Here is a 22,456-nt window from a genome sequence, read left to right as displayed (position 1 = left end):
CATGCAATCCGTGGCGGTAAAACCAAATCTACACGGGTGCCACGGGTTACATGCTTGACGGCCGTCAGAAGGTTCACCCAGTGGGCAGTAAAACTGATATACCTTCCCTGCCCGTGTTTGCTAGACCACGTGTCTGTGGTCAGATGTATCTTGGCACCGACACTGTGTGCCAGAGATACATTCACTTGCCGCTGAACATGGCCATATAGCTCTGGGATGCCCTTCTCTGAGAAATACTTCCTTCCTGGGACCTTCCATTGTGGTGTTCCAATGGCCACAAATTTGCGAAAGGCCTCCGAGTCCACCAGTTTATATGGCAGTAGTTGGCGGGCTATGAGTTCTGACAAGCCAGCCGCCAACCGTTGGGCAAGAGGGTTATCCGGCGTCATCATTTTTTTACGCTCAAACATTAGGCCCACGGAAGCCTGCCTTTTTGCAGAAAAATGTGAGCTTGGCGTGATGGAAGGTGGAGTGGAGGACAATTGTGAGGAGAGAGGAGAAGGAGAAGTAGAAGACGAGGCTGGACGGTGAGAGCCTGCAGTGTGGCTTTGTGTGTTCCGTTGCTCCCACTGGGCTCGGTGATGGCTGCTCATGTGCCTTCTTAAGGCGGTCGTCCCTAGGTGAGTATTGGGCTTACCGCGACTAACGCGTTGACTGCAAAGATTGCAGATGGCAACGCTATTGTCAGCAGCGGACACGTTAAAAAAAGCCCACACTGCGGAGCCATGTGCCGGTGTCCTGGGAGCGCCAGATGTGACCGTACATGGTCGATGACTCGCTCCTGATACATTTGCAGTCTGCTTTGTCCCTGCTGTGCAATGTAAGTCATTGCTGCTTCTCCTCCCTATCTGCTGGTCCATATCTCCCTCTGAACTCCCCTCCTCTTCCTCTCTTGTGGGCACCCACGTGACATCACTAGACACGTCATCATCAACGTCACCTTCCCCACCGCTATAAGTAGAGATCTCGGAGTAGGCAGCAACACCGGGGACCAACCTCCTCCTTGGGCTGATCTGGGTACTGGCGTCAGACTGCTGAGTAGCGCTTGTTGCTACCTCCTCTTCCTGATCCAATACCAAGAGTGGCTGCGCATCAGAAATGTCCTCTTGATATGGATCGGAAAATAATTCCAGTGACTCAAGCGGAAGGTATGTGGTGGTGGTGGTGGTGGTCGTGTTGTTGGTGGTAGTGTCTTTGGGGGTGCACATAGCAGAGAGTGAAGAAGAGGGTGCAGATCGAGAGGATGAGGAGGGTGCAGAAGAGTAAGGCTGAGCGAGCCACTCAACCAAGTCTGGTGCATCCTTTAAAGTAATTGAACGCACCTTCTGCAACTTCCCACTTTGGCTCAAGCCTGTTGCTCCTGCCCTACCCCTACCACCCCTGCGGAAGGGCCTGCCTCTTCCTCTGCATGTCATTTTTTAAATGACCCTGTGACAAAACTCTTAGTCCCTATACCGCTGAAGGACTGCTGCAGTATAGGTGAGCGGTCAGCAGTGGTGCACGTCAACCCTATCTATTGTGGACCTATAGCGGTCCTTACAGAACAGCAGACTGTACCGCACTCAAGCCTATGTACCGTAGCACCCTATACCAAGTTACCAGTCCTTATAAGAACTTTTGTGGACCAAGCAGGTTGTGTATTAGTGTTTAGCAGACTGTACGTCAGTCCCTATACCGCTGAAGGACTGCTGCAGTATAGGGCAGCGGTCAGCAGTGGTGCACGTCAACCCTATCTATTGTGGACCGATAGCGGTCCTTACAGAACAGCAGACTGTACCGCACTCAAGCCTATGTACCGTAGCACCCTATACCAAGTTACCAGTCCTTATAAGAACTTTTGTGGAACAAGCAGGTTGTGTGTTAGTGATTAGCAGACTGTACGTCAGTCCCTATACCAATGAAGGACTGCTGCAGTATAGGGCAGCGGTCAGCAGTAGTGCACGGCAACCCTATGTATTGTGGACCGATAGCGGTCCTTACAGAACAGCAGACTGTAACGCACTCAGGCCTATGTACCGTAGCACCCTATACCAAGTTACCAGTCCTTATAAGAACTTTTGTGGACCAAGCAGGTTGTGTGTTAGTGATTAGCAGACTGTACGTCAGTCCCTATACCAATGAAGGACTGCTGCAGTATAGGGCAGCGGTCAGCAGTAGTGCACGGCAACCCTATGTATTGTGGACCGATAGCGGTCCTTACAGAACAGCAGACTGTAACGCACTCAGGCCTATGTACCGTAGCACCCTATACCAAGTTACCAGTCCTTATAAGAACTTTTGTGGACCAAGCAGGTTGTGTGTTAGTGATTAGCAGACTGTACGTCAGTCCCTATACCAATGAAGGACTGCTGCAGTATAGGGCAGCGGTCAGCAGTAGTGCACGGCAACCCTATGTATTGTGGACCGATAGCGGTCCTTACAGAACAGCAGACTGTAACGCACTCAGGCCTATGTACCGTAGCACCCTATACCAAGTTACCAGTCCTTATAAGAACTTTTGTGGACCAAGCAGGTTGTGTGTTAGTGATTAGCAGACTGTACGTCAGTCCCTATACCAATGAAGGACTGCTGCAGTATAGGGCAGCGGTCAGCAGTAGTGCACGGCAACCCTATGTATTGTGGACCGATAGCGGTCCTTACAGAACAGCAGACTGTACTGCACTCAGGCCTATGTACCGTAGCACCCTATACCAAGTTACCAGTCCTTATAAAAACTTTTGTGGACCAAGCAGGTTGTGTGTTAGTGATTAGCAGACTGTACGTCAGTCCCTATACCAATGAAGGACTGCTGCAGTATAGGGCAGCGGTCAGCAGTAGTGCACGGCAACCCTATGTATTGTGGACCGATAGCGGTCCTTACAGAACAGCAGACTGTACTGCACTCAGGCCTATGTACCGTAGCACCCTATACCAAGTTACCAGTCCTTATAAGAACTTTTGTGGACCAAGCAGGTTGTGTGTTAGTGATTAGCAGACTGTACGTCAGTCCCTATACCAATGAAGGACTGCTGCAGTATAGGGCAGCGGTCAGCAGTAGTGCACGTCAACCCTATGTATTGTGGACCGATAGCGGTCCTTACAGAACAGCAGACTGTACTGCACTCAGGCCTATGTACCGTAGCACCCTATACCAAGTTACCAGTCCTTATAAGAACTTTTGTGGACCAAGCAGGTTGTGTGTTAGTGATTAGCAGACTGTACGTCAGTCCCTATACCAATGAAGGACTGCTGCAGTATAGGGCAGCGGTCAGCAGTAGTGCACGTCAACCCTATGTATTGTGGACCGATAGCGGTCCTTACAGAACAGCAGACTGTACTGCACTCAGGCCTATGTACCGTAGCACCCTATACCAAGTTACCAGTCCTTATAAGAACTTTTGTGGACCAAGCAGGTTGTGTGTTAGTGTTTAGCAGACTGTGCGTCAGTCCCTATACCGCTGAAGGACTGCTGCAGTATAGGGCAGCGGTCAGCAGTAGTGCACGGCAACCCTATGTATTGTGGACCGATAGCGGTCCTTACAGAACAGCAGACTGTACTGCACTCAGGCCTATGTACCGTAGCACCCTATACCAAGTTACCAGTCCTTATAAGAACTTTTGTGGACCAAGCAGGTTGTGTGTTAGTGTTTAGCAGACTGTGCGTCAGTCCCTATACCGCTGAAGGACTGCTGCAGTATAGGGCAGCGGTCAGCAGTAGTGCACGTCAACCCTATGTATTGTGGACCGATAGCGGTCCTTACAGAACAGCAGACTGTAACGCACTCAGGCCTATGTACCGTAGCACCCTATACCAAGTTACCAGTCCTTATAAGAACTTTTGTGGACCAAGCAGGTTGTGTATTAGTGTTTAGCAGACTGTGCGTCAGTCCCTATACCGCTGAAGGACTGCTGCAGTATAGGGCAGCGGTCAGCAGTAGTGCACGGCAACCCTATCTATTGTGGACCGATAGCGGTCCTTACAGAACAGCAGACTGTACCGCACCCAAGCCTATGTACCGTAGCACCCTAGACAGACCAAGTTACCAGTCCTTATAAGAACTTTTGTGGAACAAGTGAGTTGTGAATGATTAGCAGACTGCAGCAGAAGGGCAGCAGTCAAGTATAATATTCTTTCTATATTTGGAAGAAAGAATATTATACGTGTACAAGCCTATTACCGTACCACTGATACCAGTCCTGAAAAGAACCTTTGTGGAACTAATAGTAACAGCAAGTCTTTAAAATTATCCTCACTGCCTGACACACTGCTTCCTGCCTGTCCCTATACAAATTGGCAAAAAAGAGTAGGCTGGAACGATTAGCTGGAACAGCTCTTTTGTGGACCTGATAGTAACAGCTAATGATGATGATGATGATGATGATGAAGAAAGACTAATCTGGCTGAGCTGTCCCTAAAATAGCAGCATACAGCGCTCTGTCCCTTTATCTAAACTGACAAAAGAAACTCAGGCTGCTGACCTAACACCTATACCAGTCCTGAAAAGAACTTTTGTGTACCAAATAGCTAGCGTTTTCTCTGTCCCTACTCCACACAGGATCCTTTCCCTACAGTGACAGAAGAAAGAATGTAAAATGGCCACCGGATCGGGTGTATTTATAGGTTAGGGGGAATGTCCAAGTGTCCATGAGCTGTCATGTCTCAATTGGTTGTCCTGTAACACATGATAAACGTGTCACGAAAGGTTAAAGTTCTTGTATACATTAAACACGTAAGTCCGCCGGGGCGAACGACGGAAAAAGGCGTTCGAACCCGCGGACGGCGAAAGTCGGAAATTCGCCGCGAAACGACCGCCGGGCGAACCGTTCGGCCATCACTAATTGTATAAGCCGAACTCAAGCTAGGATTCAAGATCTTCCACAGTTACATGTAATCCTAAAGAATAGCTGCATTAGTCTGGATAAAGGTTCAGAAACATTATGCATGAACTATATTTCATACTGAAATTCACAGAGACATTTTCAGGGCAAAACCTAAAGCTTGTTTCTCCTTATGAAATGTACATGTTGAAGAAATTAGATATGACCCAAAAGCTTGTCAATGCCAATGTACTTTTCCTGTTGTAAAAGAAAAAACAGAAGTTAGGGATGGGGGATTGTAGTTCAGCTGGTACTGTACATATTTAGAATTGAGTTTAGATTTTCTTTTGATACACCACACATCTATTTCCTGTTGGATTTTCATTTGATCCAAAGCACAGTCAACATTATTTTACAAATGATGACTGCTTTCAGCAAAATTTTCTTAATTGTTCTGCATTTTGTAAAAGATTTATTCACAAAAATAAAAAAAATGTAACTACTATAACAAAAAAAATAGAAAATATCCCTACTTATTTGATTATAATGGTTTGGATTTGAAAAAAAAATCTTTTATCCTTATATAGTGATTGATTTTAGTCTGAGTAGACTAGCAGACTTGCAATGAGACATATTAAATCACAAATGTATGCATCATATTTGTATAATTGTACAGAACCGCCTACATATGTAACCAGCAAATATGGCCCATGTATGTCTTCATATGCTTTTTCTAAATTAAACATAGAACCAACATCTTTAAATATTACACAGATTAACTGCAGCATTACATTACACACACACCCAAAAAGGAATGTACAGCTTTTTCAGTTTTCTAAATGCTCATTTAAAATAGATTATCTTGTGTAAATGCTCTATCAATTCTATGTACTGTATATTTATCTAGTTTGTAATGATCAAAGTCAGGTGAGCCATAAAAAAACAATATGCGCCTTATGTGATTTATATCTTTAATGAACAGTTGTTAAGCAAGGGATTAAATGATTGTAATTTTAATAACTAATCTTCTCATATGCTGCATATGGCCAATCTACAAATGTGTCATCCATCAAGCTAAGAGGTGCTGCCTGGCTAATGCATATGTACGTAGGCGTGATAATTTCTGAAAGCATAGCAGACAGGCAGCACATTTGCCCACATTTATGAACAAGTGTATGTGCAGACGTGCATGCACGTCCACTGCTACTAAACAGCCTATTTAAACCAGAACTCTGCACTAGTTCTTTGCTGAATGGCAGGGTTTCTCAACCAGGGCTCCGTGGAACCCTAGGGTTCCTCCATAGGTTGCTAGGAGTTCCTTGAGCAATGAGGAATTTCTGCCTCCCAAATAAGTTCCCACTAACACTGTTGATCTTTTTAGCTATCTGTAAGGGGGTAATTCTTCCCAATGACCACAAGTTTAAGGAGCATTCTTCTCACTGACCATCACACTAATGTACCATTAGTTATATATATAGTAATTTTTAGCAGGGGTTCCCTGAGACTGGAAAGTTATTTCCAGGGTCCCTCTGTGTTGAAAAGGTTGAGAAAGGCTGCTGTATGGTCTTCATCCTTATTCCTATGATCCAGTCTTGATGTTAATTCTGCTACTGACTCAGCTTCCTCTCTGACCTTGCTCTAAAATTACCCTTGTCTGCTCATGTTTGCTCTCTGCCTTCTCTACCAGCCATGCTTCCACCCAGTGACTTTAGTTCACTGCCCAATTGTTGCTGACTTCTGCCTGTTCCTGATTCGGTTTACATCCTGGTGTCCTTTCACTCAGCCCTCACGTAAACCAGGTGTGGGAACTGACTCCATCTTCAAATGGACTTGGTGTTTCAATAGTGAATCACCAGCTGTACCTGTGCTTGTTGTCAGATACCAGCATTCCCAAGTTCTTGCTCACAATCTGCAGCTTGGCACTTGTGCCTTTCCTTCTCCCCCTGCAGTCCCTGTTGCAACATTCCGGGGTACTTTGACGGGAACTGTGTAAAAATCCACACTCGTCACCTCAGGCTCTGCATACAGGTACATGACAAAATATCTACATGTGCACCGCAGCAGACAGAAGCTTGATTGGCTTTTAGTTCTCAATTTCCAAGTCCAAGCATTACTGTGCTGTGGGATTACGGGAGGTGAAAATCAAGACAAATTCAGGTGCTAATATAGTAGACATTTAACAATAAAGAATATTGTTTTGTTATCAAAGCGATTACATTGGCTTTTTTATGTATCTACCTGAAAATCAGCTTTAAAATACTGTGAATTCTCTTCAGTATGTTATGACCAGTTAAAAAAGTGTTTGGCTATTGAATTTAGCAAACTGTCCCATTTCTACAAGGGAAAATTGCTTTATCTGCTGGGAAAGCAAAGCCTGTGAAATCTGGTTGTAGATCTGTAGCAGAAAAAGATTTAATTTTGCAAAAAAAAATTTAAAGAATGGAAGTTATACCTGTAAGCATGCTCTCATTCACTATACAGCCTCCATTGATTAGCAATGCATCACAAGGCAGAAGAGAATTTCTTTCAATCACAATGACATCACCAGGAGCCAAGTGACAGGATTCATCCACATAAACACCTGTAGGGACAAATAATATATCAAACCAATTTCGTATGAAAAAATGTCAACATTAAATGTGATAAACTCAGCGCCTCACCTTACAAATGCAATATTTATTGAAATTTTGTATAGACCAACAGCTGCCCTTTTAAAAGTGAAAGCGTCATCCCTAAACCAATATAAACAAGTAAAGAAATGTCATTAATTGGAAACAACAAACAAAAAATCATAAAAAATAGCCCACGAATAGAGATAGGATAATCCTTCAAGTTTCCAATCACTGTGCCTCAAATAGATGGCCTCACTCTCTTTTTGTCAATTTTACAAAAATGTCTCCTTTCAACACTCTCCCATAGCTAGTGCGTTAATGAATCTCACATGTACAATGGATACTTCCACTCCATATACAATAAATAGGTGGCAAAGAGTTAAATGCGTAATATAGTGTAGTATTTTTTATGTAATGTTAAAATCATATCACAACGTATTGTACTTACATTTAAAAGGTGCTTTAGTTAAGCACCAACACAGACAGCCTTTCTGTACTGCCACCACCACTCAGCCGAGCTGGCATGCGTTCCACTGTCTGGAAATGACACAGGTCCCCCACCAGATGTGACATAATAGACATGGCGACTGCATAGCCTCAATGCATTTAGAAGGAAGTTCGTCATCAGGAAGCTCGGCTGAGTGGCGGTTGCAATACAGAAAGACTGTCTGTGTTGGTGCTTATCTAAAAAACCTTTAAATATGATTGCAATACATTGTGATACGATTTTAACATTAAATAAAAAATAATATAATATATTAAGCATTTATCTCTTTGCCACCTATTTATTGTATACAGAGTGGAAGGACCAATTGTACATGCAAGATTCATTAGCCCACTAGTAGCTATGTGAGAGTGATGAAAGGAAATGTCTTGTCAGGGACATGTTGGCCATAGCACAGCCAAAGCTCCTAGGTGGAGGAGAATAGGCATGTGCAGACACTTTCCTGCAGGTGCCCCGTCTTGCTGGGCATAGGCTAACACCTAAGCGCACGTGCAAATATATAGGCTACGAGCAGGAGAATGCATATGTGCATGTGCAAAAATATGATCACACAAAGGTGAATGTATATGCCAGCATGTGTTATCCATTGATGGTGGCGCCAGGTGGCCTATTTGGGGCTGTGTCTGCACTGGTGCATTGCTGTCTGATCTGCAGCTTTACCTGTATACCTGTTCCTGTAATTTCTGCTTGATTCCTGTGTTTGACCCGGCCGGCTTATCCTGACCACGCTTGATCTCCATCTATCCTGACCTCGGCTTGCCTTTAAGACTTTGTTATATTTTTCATCTGCCTGATATTCGGTTGCCAACCTCTGTCTGCATATTGACCATTCTCTGGCTGCTGTTTATGCTGTATCTGATCATCCAATGCTGCGCTGGCTTGTCTGACCCTACATCCAGTTACCTGTCTGTCCTGGTGCCTGGTGACACTCTATCCATTGGTATGTTCCTGCTGCCATCCGCTGTTTCAGCCATCCAGCCCAGCTCTGGTGATGCAACTGTCATACACACCTCTACGACTAATGGAAGATCTTGTAGGCACTCTTACCCCACCACGCTCTAACAGCCACTGTCACAACTCCAGTGGCCCTTAAGCTGAGGCTGTATGGGAGGTCTACCTACACATGTCAGGCTATGCCACTAGGTACATGACACATCTCTAGAAAATATACAAAAAGCGAGTGAGGCCTCTTTTGGCCATTTGGAGTTGGTGAGTGTGAATTTTTACCTTCACAGTGATGGGGCACATGTGGAGTGAATCTATTAAGGTACATATCTATTTGAGGCATGGTGATTGGAAGAAACTTGAAGGATTTTCCTATCTCTATTTGTGGACTATTTTTATGATTTTCTTTTTCCAATTAGCGCCATTCCTTTACTTGTTTATAATTAAATAATTTCAGTACCTGAAACCCACACTTAAGTACAAGCAAGACGGGCATTTTTATTATGCTAGGGTAAATGTTGACATGTAGTCAGCAACATGAGTTATGGGTGGCTGTATGCCTCCCTTGGCAATTCTGCCACCCTAGGCCAAGGACTATATTGGCTATATGCAAGTCTGGCCTTGATTTTGTCAAGACTGCAAAAAATTCATTTTTACATTGCTATTCAGATAATCTTCTAAAGGAAGATAATGAATTCAATCCTGAAAACATCTTTTAGAGTGTTCCGTAGAAGGTAACCTGAGGGAAGTTGAACAGGTATAATTTAATTTTGTTTTAAATGCCTTCTTCTGTCTGAGCCACTACAGAACCCCCATTTCTGCAGACACTTTGAAAAGTTTATTTTTTGTTTACAAGTGTTTTTTATTATAGAAAATTGTCTCAATACAAGTTATTTACCTAGTGGTATAAATGAGTCTGGAAAAATTGTTATAAAAGTATGTATGTATTTCAATGATAACAGAATAGTATGTTAATAGGGATGTTCGTCAAGTCCAGAATTGATTCATTTCAATAGGTTGAATGTTCTGTTGTTATCCAAAGTGGAAAATAACATATTTATAACAGTAATGAAAAACATTGTTCTATAAGAGATTACTCCCATGGTGTTCATTTTTTTTGTATATATGCATGGTGTCATATAGTGTGTGATGTACAGTGGTGTGAAAAAGTGTTTGCCCCCTTCCTCATTTCCTGTTCCTTTGCATGTTTGTCACACTTAAGTGTTTCGGAACATCAAACCAATTTAAACAATAGTCAAGGACAACACAAGTAAACACAAAATGCAATTTGTAAATGAAGGTGTTTATTATTAAAGGTGAAAAAAAATCCAAACCATCATGGCCCTGTGTGAAAAAGTGATTGCCCCCTAAACCTAATAACTGGTTGGGCCACCCTTAGCAGCAACAACTGCAACCAAGCGTTTGCGATAACGTGCAATGAGGCTTTTACAGCGTCCTGGAGGAATTTTGGCCCACTCATCTTTGCAGAATTGTCCTAATTCAGTTACATTAGAGGGTTTTCGAGCATGAACGGCCTTTTTAAGGTCATACCACAACATCTCAATAGTATTCAGGTCAGGACTTTGGCTAGGCCACTCCAAAGTCTTCATTTTGTTTTTCTTCAGCCATTCGGTGGTGGACTTGCTGGTGTGTTTAGGATCATTGTCCTGCTGCAGAACCCAAGTTCGTTTCAGCTTGAGTACACGAACAGATGGTCGGACATTCTCCTTCAGGATCTCTTGGTAGACAGCAGAATTCATAGTTCCTTTTATCACGGCAAGTCTTCCAGGTCCTGAAGCAGCAAAACAGCCCCAGACCATCACACTACCACCACCATATTTTACTGTTGGTATAATGTTCTTTTTATGAAATGCAGTGTTCCTTTTACGCCAGATATACTTGGACACACACCTTCCAAAGAGTTCCACTTTTGTCTCATCGGTCCACAGAATGTTGTCCCAAAAGTCTTGGGGATCATCAAGATGTGTTGTGGAGAAATTGAGACGAGCTTTAATGTTCTTTTTGCTCAGCAGTGGTTTTCTCCTTGGAACTCTGCCATGCAGGCCATTTTTGCCCAGTCTTTTCCTGATGGTGGAGGCATGAACGCTGACCTTAACTGAGGCAAGTGAGGCCTGCAGTTCCTTGGACGTTGTTGTGGGGTCTTTTGTGACCTCTTGGATGAGTCGTCGCTGCGCTCTTGGGGTAATTTTGGGTGGGCGGCCACTCCTGGGAAGGTTCACCACTGTTCCATGTCTTCGCCATTTGTGGATAATGGCTCTCACTGTGGTTCGCTGGATTCCCAAAGCTTTGGAAATGGCTTTATAACCCTTTCCAGACTGATAGATCTCAATTACTTTCTTTCTCAATTGTTCCTGAATTTCTTTGGGTCTTGGCATGATGTGTAGCTTTTAAGGATCTTCTGGTGGACCTTACTGTGTCAAGCAGCTCCTATTTAAGTGATGCCTTGATTGTGAACAGGTGTGGCAATAAATCAGGCCTGGGTGTGGCTAGAGAAATTGAACTCAGGTGTGGACAACCACAGTTATAGTATGTTTTAACAAGGGGGGCAATCACTTTTTCACACAGGGCCATGATGGTTTGGATTTTTTTTCACCTTTAATAATAAACACCTTCATTTACAAATTGCATTTTGTGTTTACTTGTGTTGTCCTTGACTATTGTTTAAATTGGTTTGATGTGCCGAAACACTTAAGTGTGACAAATATGCAAAGGAACAGGAAATGAGGAAGGGGGCAAACACTTTTTCACACCACTGTATATACTCTGATAGCTTTATATCTAGCATTCGGTTCATTATCTGAGGCCATGGGACTATTGAAGAAGGCCAGTTGAATGCTATGGCCCAATGAATGGTGCTAAATAATGTATGTATTAGTCTGGTGTGTGCTATGGGTAAATCTGGTATGGGGAAGAATAAGAGACATATTTGTGGTGTTAACTCTATTTTCCTACCTGTTATTTGTTCTATTATTTTGTTTGCTTTTTGCCATGTGGATTTGAGGTGTGTGCAGTCCCAAAAGGTGTGTAGTAGTGAACCAATTGTAGGGCACCCTCTGAAACATAATGGGGATGTTGCTGAGTAGAATGAATTATTTTGTTTAAGGCTAAGGTACCATCTGTATTGCAGTTTAATGGTTGGTTCTCTGATGGATGCAGTTTTGGTGCATTTTTGAAGACTGCAAATCATGATATACCATTGTTCAGTTGAAAAATAATCATTCAAGTCAGATTCCCATTGGATCATAGGATGTGATTTATCTGGTGTATTATGCTCATTTAAATTTATGTATATTTTAGATATCAAACCTCTGTCACGTGGTGATGTTAAACATATTTGTTCAAACAGCATAAAGGGAGTGTGGAGGACGAGTGAATAATACTTTTGATAGAAAAGTTTAATTTTTTATATTCTATTTGTTCTGTGTCTGGTATATTGTATTCTGTTTGTAGATCTGAGAATGAGCAGAAAGTATTATTATGAGTGAAAATTTTCAAATTGGTTAGATTATGGAGTAGCCATGTGATTGGGGGATTTGGGTTTTTATTATGGGTAGTATAGAGGGAGTCGCCTATGAATGATGCTAATGGGGGCATGTCTGATGACATGTTGAATTTGTGGCTGTGTTGGTTCCATAATAATAGGGTTTGATTTACAATTTTTTTGAGTGGACTCATTTTTTGAGGTGAAATAGACTTGGACCGCAAAAGGCCTTGTAGGTGATATGGAAGGACAGACTGTTCTTCAAATAAGAGCCAGGAAATTTGTGTGGTAGAGGCATACCATTGTGCCATTTGAGTGTATCTGGCTGAAAGATAATATAGCCAAAGATTTGGATTGCTTAATGCCACTTTAGATTGGGGTCTGAACATTAGCGCATAGCCAAATCTGTTTTTTTTTATTCTGCCAGATGAATTTGTTAATGGCTCTTTGGAGTGCATCTAGTGTGTTTTTGGGTATTAGCAGGGGGGTGCTCTGAAAAAAAAAAGTTTTGGTAATATAACCATTTTTGTGGCAACTATTCTGCCCGTGAATGAGATATGGTATGTTGACCATATTTTGAGTAAGTTTCTGATGTTGTTGAATAAATTAGGATAGTTAGTACGGAATAATGTTTTATATGATGAGGTGATATGGATATTAAAATGAAAATTTTTCTTTTAGCAATTCAGTCATCTCTGGTGAGCAATTTATAGGTAATGCTGAGCATTTGGATAAGTTTATGCTAAGGCCTGTAAGGTCATGGAATATGTTAGAAGTTGTAATGAGATTTGGCAGGAAAATTAGAGGTTCGGTAAGAAACAAGAGGACATCATCAACATAAAGGCTTAATTTAAATTCTCTGGATTCTTTTGTATATCCTTTGATATTGATGTTGTTACAAATGGCGCAGGCATTGGAAGAGGGAAAAGGAGAGAGTAAAAAGGGCATCCGTGACGTGTGCCTCTACTTAATGGGAAAAAATCGGAGTTATTACCGGCAAGTTTGAGGCGTATATGTGGGTTATGCTATAAGGCTTTAAAACCATGTAGAAACTCATTACATATGCCAACTTTGGGGAGCAATAAACCGAAATAGGACCAGCTAATGCTGTCAAAGGCTTTGTGTGTATCTAGACTAAGTAAGAGTGTGGTTTTAGAGTGAATGATGGAGTCTTGAATTATGTTTGTGGCTAATCTTATGTTATCTGTTATTTGTCTGTTTGGAATGAATCCTGATTGATCTGGGTGGATTAACTGTGAGATAACTCACCCTTAAAGGGGTTGTAAAGGTAAACGTTTTTTCACCTTAAAGCACTCTATGCATTAAGGTGAAAAAACATCTCACAGTGCCGGCGCCCCCAGTCCCCCCGTTTTACTTACCTCACCCTTCAAAAGTCCCGCGCTCGTCCCCGCCGTCCTCTTCACCGCTCAGCCTGGCTGCTGATTTAACTATAACATTTTTTTTAATGTAACGAAACATGTTACGCAACTTGTAAAATTGTGTTAGATAAAGAAAACACAGTAGAAACGGGTCAAGCTGAAAAAAAAAACAGTTTGACTGAAAAACAAAATTTCTTGGACTAAATCGTCCATATCTCACTCCAGGAGCCCAGTCTAAATGGGCCAAAGAGTAATGGACCAAGCGCACTAAAATCAGTGCTGTTTGGTCCACATATGGGCTTCAAAAGTGGGAGGGGGGTCAATCAAGTGGAGGCGGGGAGACACAGCGGTTTTCCATTTCTTTTTTTTCTTTTTTTAAACAAAAAATAGCATGCATGCTGTTACATATCTATAATCTATTACCGTACAATATATTGTGTAACCAGGAATGTTTAAATGGTAAAATATAATAGAATCGTGTAAGAGGTATTAATATTGTATTGTATGTAATGAAAAAAAAAAAAGAGAGGGGGGCTCAAATAAATAGATATGTGGATAATTAAAGTCCAAACTTGCTTGAAGCATCTTTTATGGGTTAACAAATTTTATGGATGATCTCATTCTTCTTTGGTCGCGTCTTGAAGAGGGGGTGGCCCAAACGTGTGATGAATGTGGTGTAGATGGCAATCTCGGATTTGTTTCTGGTTCCAGCAATCCTAGTTTGATCAGTAGCTCTTTACCCTCTGCAACATTCATGACTGTATACATGGTGGCATTGTGGGTAACTGTTAGTTTAAAAGGGAATCCCTATCTATATCTGATGTGTGCAGATTGTAGAATTGTTGTTATTTCCTTCATCTTGCGTCTTCTTTCAAGTGTTGCCTGTGAGATATCTTGAAAAATTTGAATCTTTTTTCCATTCAATTCAATGTTGTGGGAGTTTCTGGATGCCCTTAGAATATTCTCCTTAGTGATGAAATCCTTCATACACAAGATAATGTCCCGTGGCAGTTTATCTGGTGGAGGTTTGGGTCTAAGAGCCCTGTGAATCCTGTCACATATGATGGAATTTGGAGGGTTGTCAGGGAGGAGTATTGGTACAAGAATAGTGGTGCACTGTACTAGAGGATATGTAAATTTACAATAGTTGTGTATTGTGTAAACTTGTATAGATAAGATTCTAGTAAAACCAATGAGGGTGGGTATAGTAAATGGTTAAAAGTGTATATGCAGGTAAGTGGATGAAGGCTAGTAATACATCAAATATATGACAGAAGTAAAATGTAATAGCGTAATAATCATATAATACCTTGGATCAGTGATTTAGCATACACATCAATACACAGAGGTAAAAATAATTCATACAAATTGATGATATTATAATAGAAGGTGCAACAGTTAGTATTTAAAAATACGTAAAAAGTAATAAAAGTAGTTGAAAAATAGACGAAAGTGTAGTAGTGCTGAGGGCTAAATCCAAGTGAAAAAAGCACAGTTTGAACAATCGTCTAGATCGACGGAAGGATATTTATATCAAATGTCCATATAAAGGTGCATATAGTGAAATAAAGTGCTAACTATACAAAGTCGTATAAGGTGCAAATGAGCTGTGTAGCGACTATAACATAAGTTGCATAAAACATAAATGAACTTAGAATCAAAAAGTTGCATAAAATAAACTACAGGTGTAAATAAAGTGCTAAGTGTTCTTCAATATAATGGGTGATGGTTAGGGTGATCCAGCGGAGTTCAGTGTGATCCTAGGTGGTCAATTTATTGATGTCCCCTTACCTTACTGCTGTAAGGTTACAGCATATATTGAGTATGTCTTTAGGTGTTCCTGAAGGTCTTTTCCCTTTATGGATCCTAATATGGCAATTCCTGTTTGGCGTCCCTCTCTTACTCCCTATATGGTGCATGGCCTCTTTAAGAGTCACGTTGGGGTATTCGCCGTAGGTAGTCTCGTGCCGGGTATATAGGATTAAAGCATAAAGGAAGGATGCCCCATAGTGTAGTATTATAAAGAAGTACAATATTTATTAAAGGAATAAACTTCAGGTACTCACAAACACAGGATGACAAAAAGGCAATGTAAAAACTAGCAGCGAGCTCGACCAGCATCACTTCCGGTAGCGGTAATTCCCGATGCGTGTTCGTCACGGGTCACGTGACTTCATCAGGGGATAGCTTAAACGTATATGGAGTGACTATATACAGGCAGGTAGATGAAATATACGAACGCAGCTGGTTTTTATTATTAAACGAGTGCCGGAAGTATCGCGGTGGCCATATTCATTTTGAAATGGTCGCCGGAAGTGGACCGGTGGCCATTTTGTTGGTTTCGAGGATGTAAACATCCGGTTTGCTGTATGCCGGAAGACGTATGGCGGCCATCTTGGTGGAAATGTGTCGCTAGAGCGGCCGGTGGACATAATGTTGGTGGGCATGGCTGTATAATAGAGCAAGCGACCAACTTAAAAACATGTGCGGGTGGCTACAGCAAGCATAACGCATTTACTTCTATCATAGAAGCATGATTTAGAATTAACAGCAAAAAACGGAGGATGAAGGGTCCCCATGAATGATGTATTAGGAGAATTTATTATTGGCAAAAAAAAAAAAGGAGGAAAAATTCTATGGATTTTAGAAATATATAAAAATAAAATTAAAAAATATATAGTAAAAAAGGGGGGAATTAATTTAAAAAGGGGTATAGAAAGATGAAAAACTTTAATTTAAAAAAATTATATAAAAAAATTATATATATAAAAGAAAGGTATGCGACCGGAAATTACGGGATTAAAGGTAATACATGATGATAGCACAGGTAATATCTGCATTTGCATAAAACCTTAATAAAAGAAGAGACAAAAATAAATGAGAGCATAGATTTATCTTATCATAAGAAATAGTAGAAGATATGTTTCTAGAACTATTGATCTAGAATATCGGGAATATAGAGGTAGGCAAGATTTCGGATGTATGTATAAGGGGCCTATATGTGTGTATTTCAGGGGGCTGATTTTTCAATACTCTTCATAGGGCCGTGATAAAGGAGAAAATATATAAATTTACGGGATTTATGTAAAAAATAGTTGTAAATAGATTATTTTAAAAGATCTATATGGCATGGCATCAATTCTCTATTATGAGAAAAGAAGGAATGGTTCAGAAAATCAATTAGTGCAGAATATAGTGATGGTAGAGGGAGGATTAAAAGTCACGAATAAAACCTGGCCAAAAGGCCTTTTGGCGTAAGCGTGTCCAAGGTGAATATCCATTTTGACTCCAGCTGACTCAGAGTCCTTACTTTATGCCCTCCCCTCCAGTGTTTTATATAGGGCTCAATCCCCCAAAATTTTAATTGCGACGGGTCTTTCTTGTGATGAAGGGCAAAATGCTTAGATACATTGTGTTTATCGAAACCTTTTATTATATTTTGTACATGTTCTTTTATTCGGACTCCGAGTGGCCTTTTAGTGCGACCGATGTACTGTAGCCCACAGCTACATTCCAGGGCGTATACGGCCCCAACCATATTACAACAAATAAATTCATCAATTTCGTAGATATTTTCAGTACTTGTTGACCTAAATTCTTTTTTCTTCTGGATGTTTTGTTGTGGTGCAAGCGTAGCACCTTTTGCAAGGGTAAAAGCCTTTACCTGTAAAGAATGTTAGCCCTCTACCTGGGGGGTCTGGGATATTTTTTACAATTTTATCCCTAATGGTAGGGGATCTCCGGTATACAAATTTTGGACATGCAGGGAGGACTTCGTTAAGACGTGTATCCGCTTGTAATATATTCCAGTTCCGTTTGATTATTCGTTCGATTTGCTTATGTTGTATATTGTAATCTAGGATAATCGGCACAAGATCTTGTACTGGCTTAGTGTGGAGTTTGTCTTTGAGTAAATCTTTACGATTTATAGCGGTTACTTCTGCCATTTTTTTAGTGATAAATTCTTCAGTATAGCCTTTTTCGATGAATTTTGCTTTCATGCTGTTTGATTGATCTTGAAACTGTATATCTTGGGTGCAGTTGCGTCTTAGGCGCATTAATTAGCTTTTGGGTATGTTATACAGCCAGTTTCTATGGTGGCAGCTTCCCAGTGGTAGATAGCTGTTGCGATCAACGCTGTTAAAATGAGTTTTGGAGGAGAAAGACCCTTGTTCTTGTGTTATGTCAAGGTCAAGGAACGTTATGGTTTTGTCACTAATTTCCCATGTCAACTTAATGTTACGATTATTTTTATTCAACTTTTCTAAGAAGTGTATGAGATTAGTTTGTTCGCCTTTCCATATTATTATAATATCATCGATATATCTTTTGTAGACGACTAGTTCACTTGGTGGATTAATGAAGACTTCTTCTTCCTCCCACTGTGCCATAAAGAGGCCTGCTACACTGGGAGCAAATTTTACGCCTGTGGCCACTCCTGTTTTTGGTAATAATAGTGCCGATTGAACCAGAAGTAGCTATTTTTTAGAATGAAGTCCATGCATTTTACTAGATATTTCCTCTGAATGCAAAGTAGATTTGTATACTTTTTGAGTCCCCATTTGGTTGCTTCACAGGCTGGGTAGTGTGGTATTACCGTATATAGTGAGGCGTCATCCGCTGTGGCTAACCACCAAGGTCCATCGTTTGGTGGGATATCTTCTAATATTTGCAGTATGTGTTTCGTATCTCGTAAGTATGCCGTTGTTTTTTGTACTGCTGGTTGGAGATAATGGTCGATGTACTGTCCCATTCTTGCTGTTAATGAATCGATTCCATTTACGATTGGTCTTGGGGGTGGGTTGTCTTTGTCTTTATGAATTTTTGGAAGTATGTATATGATTGGGGAACGACATGATTCTGGAGTAAGGTATTTGGCCTCTTTTTTGTTCAAAATATCCTTTTTTAGGCCTAGATGGACAATTTGATCGAGTGCTTTTCTGCACTTAAACATCGGATTGCTCAACAGACAAGTGTATGTTTCTTCATCTTGTAGGAGGGTATTCATGCTTCTATTGTATTGTTCTTTAGAAAGGATAACTATACCTCCTCCTTTGTCTGCTGGGCGTATGACTAAGTCCTTTCTTTTGGTAAGTTTCCGAATTCCACTTTTTATGTGCTTATGCTCTTCCTGTTTCTTGACTTTTAATTCCCTGAGTTCATCGAGTACAATTCTTTTGAACACCTTGATATGTTTATTATCCTTTGTTGCAGGGTTGAACACAGATTTATTCCTTAAAGTGCTATGCGTGATATCTTCAGTAGGTCTTGTAATGTTTGATCTGCAAGGGTTACTCAACAAGTATTTCTTGATGTTCAGTTTTCTGACAAATTTCTGAATTTCAACGTATGTTTGGAATTTTGTCTAGATTTTTTACAGGTGCGTACCAATCTTGTACCAATCTTCCTCTTCGGGTTCAGATATTTCCCTCCAGTGAGTGCAGCAGTACCCCATTCCACCAATAATAATTTTTTCCCATTTAGGCGCAGGAATATCCTTTATTTCTATTGTCAGGGAGGAGTGATTGGAAGTTTGGAGAGAGCAGGCATCAGTTCTATAACTGACACTGAAATCCCACTGATTCGCAAGTTGTTCCTGCGATTCCTAGTGTCCAAATCTTTGACTTGTGTTTGGAGATAGGAATAATTCTCAGCTAGGAGCTCAAAGTCCTTTCTCAGGTCATTGTGGGCTGGGGACAACTCATCATGCTTTGTTTCTAAAATGTCTGTGCCCTCAGCATAATGGTTCCCTCAGGGAGCCAGGTCCTTCTCCTACACTAGGCAGAAAGAAACTGAGCTGTAGGAAGCAGGGTGATGGGTTATAGCCAGAGGGACCACCCCCTGGGCGGTGCTTTGCAGTCTTGCTGTATTTACATGTGTTACATGTTCTGCCTAGTCCTCTCCTGAAGGTGGCGTGATAACCCTAAGGTCAAGAATTAAAGGAGTTGTGTCCGTCAATGAATGAAAGAGAAATCATTTTTTGTAGGGCAATTTATCGGGGCAATGGCTGGTGTTGGGGCTTCAATCAGCACGACACCATGGTCGATATGTTGTCAGGATGATTGAAGTGCATTATTACATTGTTATATAAAATGAAATAGTTCCACTCCCCATAATGCAGAATCAGTGGGAGTCCCGAGGTTTTCACTTGCCATGTCACCTGCCACCAGATACAGCATGTCATTTGCCACGTTACTTGCCAGATGCAGCTTGTCATTTGCCATGTCACAAGTTTTGGATTGTCCCTTGCCATGTCACCTGCCATCAGATGCAGACTGTCACGTGCCACGTCTCCTGCCATCACATATGGATTATCACTTGCCACATCACCTGCCACACGTTACAGATTGTCACTCTGTTACAAGGTGCAGATTGTCACTGGCTGTGTCCCAGAGCGAAGGCAAGCAGCAGAGAGATGATGTAATCCCATGCCCATGGATGCGCAGTGAGGGTGAAACTGCGGTGATGCAGGGCGGGCGGTGAGAGATGATATCATCTCCCTGCTTCCCTGCCCTCTGGCCCACTGACTGACCTGTCCGCACGCTCACCTGCTGACTAGCCTGTTCGGCCACTCACCCGCCGACCCACTGACTGGTCCACCTGTTCACCCATGGGCCTGCTGATTGGCCTGCCCGCTCAACCACTGACTAGTCAGCCCACTCACCCATGGGCCCGCTGACTGGTTCACCAACTGGCCCGTTACTAATTTCTCGGGGGGCAACTGCCCCATAAGCCCCCCCCCCCCAATCCACCCCTGCCAGCAATGAAAATGAGCTGAAAGCCGCTATCAAAGAAACCTGGTCTTCCATAACACCTCAGCAGTGCCACTGGCTGATATTTTATTGTTGCCTTATACAATATTCTAATTTCCTGAGATACTGAATTTTGTTTTTTCACTAGTTGTAAGCCACAATCATCAAAAATAAAAGAAAAAAATGCCTGAAATAGATCACTCTGTGTATAACACATCTATATAAAATATATGAGTTTCATTTTTTTAATTACTGAAATAAATTACCTTTTTGATGCTATTCTAATTTATGAGATGCGTGTGCGTGTGTGTGTGCATGATATATATATATATATATATTGTGGTAGTACGGAATCTCCAATCCTGGGACCGGGTTTTGGGAACAGCCAGCAGTCTGGCTGGATGATTGCACAGGTGGGTCTTGGGCTTAAAACAAAGCCAACACCATGGTTCTGGGCTCCACCCTCCCGAGGAGTCCAGGCGAGTAAGGGAGAAGAAGTGTGCATGTCTGCACAGGTCGGTCTGTCAGAGCAGACAGAGGGTCCAAGCTTGTGGGCTGAAAAAAAGAAGCTAGTAAAGAGTGCTGAGGTACTGGGTGTACAGGAACTCTGTTAACCACTTGCTTACTGGGCACTTAAACCCCCCTCAGTCCCAGACCAATTTTCAGCTTTCAGCGCTGATGCACTTTGAGTGACAATTGCGCGGCCATACAACACTGTACCCAAATGAATTTTTTATCATTTTTTTCCCACAAATAGAGCTTTCTTTTGGTGGTATTTAGTTACAGCTCGGAGTTTTATTTTTTGCTAAACAAACAAAAAAAGATGCAAAAAAAAAAATCATGTTTTAATAGTTTGTTATAAAATTTTGCAAACGGGTCATTTTTCTCCTTCATTGAAGTGCGCTGATTAGGCGGCACTGATAGGCTGCATTGGTGGGCACTGATAGGCTGCATTGGTGGGCACTGATGGGCTGCATTGGTGGGCACTGATGGGCTGCATTGGTGGGCACTGATAGGCTGCACTGGTGGGCACTGATAGGCTGCACTGGTGGGCACTGATAGGCATAGTTAAGGCGGCACTAATAGGCACAGATAAGGCGGCACCGATGGGCACAGATAAGGCGGCACTGATGGGCAAAGATGGGCACAGATAAGATGGCACGGATGGGTGGCACGGATAAGTGGCACGGATGGGTGGCACGGATGGGCACTGATAGGTACCACAGATAGATGGGACTGATGGGCACTGATAGGTGGCACTGATAGGTGGCTCTGATAGGTGGCACTGCTGGGCACTGATGGGCGGCACTGCTGGGCACTGATGGGCGGCACTGCTGGGCACTGATGGGCGGCACTGGGGTGCAGCACCTGAGGCAGATTTTGGGTGGCACTGTGGGTGGCACTGCTGGGTGGCACTGTGGGTGGCACTGTGGGCACTGCTGGGTGGCACTGTGGGCACTGCTGGGTGGCACTGTGGGCACTATGGGCACTGCTGGGTGGCACTGACAGGGGGGCACTTACTTTATTTCAGGATGGCACTGCGGGTGGCAGGTGGGCACTGGCAGGGGGCAGGTGTCCTTTTAAATTGCTGGCCGTGATCGGGACTGATGTCCCGAACACGGCCGCCGGCGATCGGCTTTTTTTTTTTCTCCTCGCGCTGTCAGCGCGAGGAGGAATACTAGCCGATTACCGGCTCCGTTTTATCACACGATCAGCTGTCATTGGCTGACAGCTGATCACGTGATAAGGGGTCGGGATCGACCCCTTACACGGATCGGTGATCAGGCGAGTCTCACGGACTCGCCGATCACAGAGCGCGCCGCGCGCGCCCCTCAGGGGGCGCGCAGGCCGCTCGTAACCGGGACTACGTCAATAGACGTAGTCCCGAAAATGTGGGTCCGCGCTATTGCCGTCATTTTGCAATAGCGCGGATCCCAAGTGGTTAAAGAGCCAAGAGGGCTGCA

General features: G+C 42.5%; 1 protein-coding gene across 1 annotated transcript in view; it reads right to left on the bottom strand.

The window, feature by feature from the left end:
• The window catches only part of LOC143988151 (putative cation-transporting ATPase 13A4), a 191,484-nt gene that overhangs the window by 95,889 nt on the left and 73,139 nt on the right, over positions 1–22,456 (bottom strand). The window contains exon 9 of the mRNA XM_077487480.1: positions 7,250–7,378. Coding sequence (XP_077343606.1) covers positions 7,250–7,378 — 129 coding nt within the window. The remainder of the gene's footprint in view (positions 1–7,249; positions 7,379–22,456) is intronic.

Source organism: Lithobates pipiens, unplaced genomic scaffold, assembly GCF_037356315.1.
Source record: "Lithobates pipiens isolate NorthernLeopardFrog02 unplaced genomic scaffold, aLitPip1_a1.2 Scaffold_18, whole genome shotgun sequence".
Classification (NCBI taxonomy): domain Eukaryota; kingdom Metazoa; phylum Chordata; class Amphibia; order Anura; family Ranidae; genus Lithobates; species Lithobates pipiens.
This window is presented reverse-complemented; position numbering and strand designations above follow the sequence as displayed.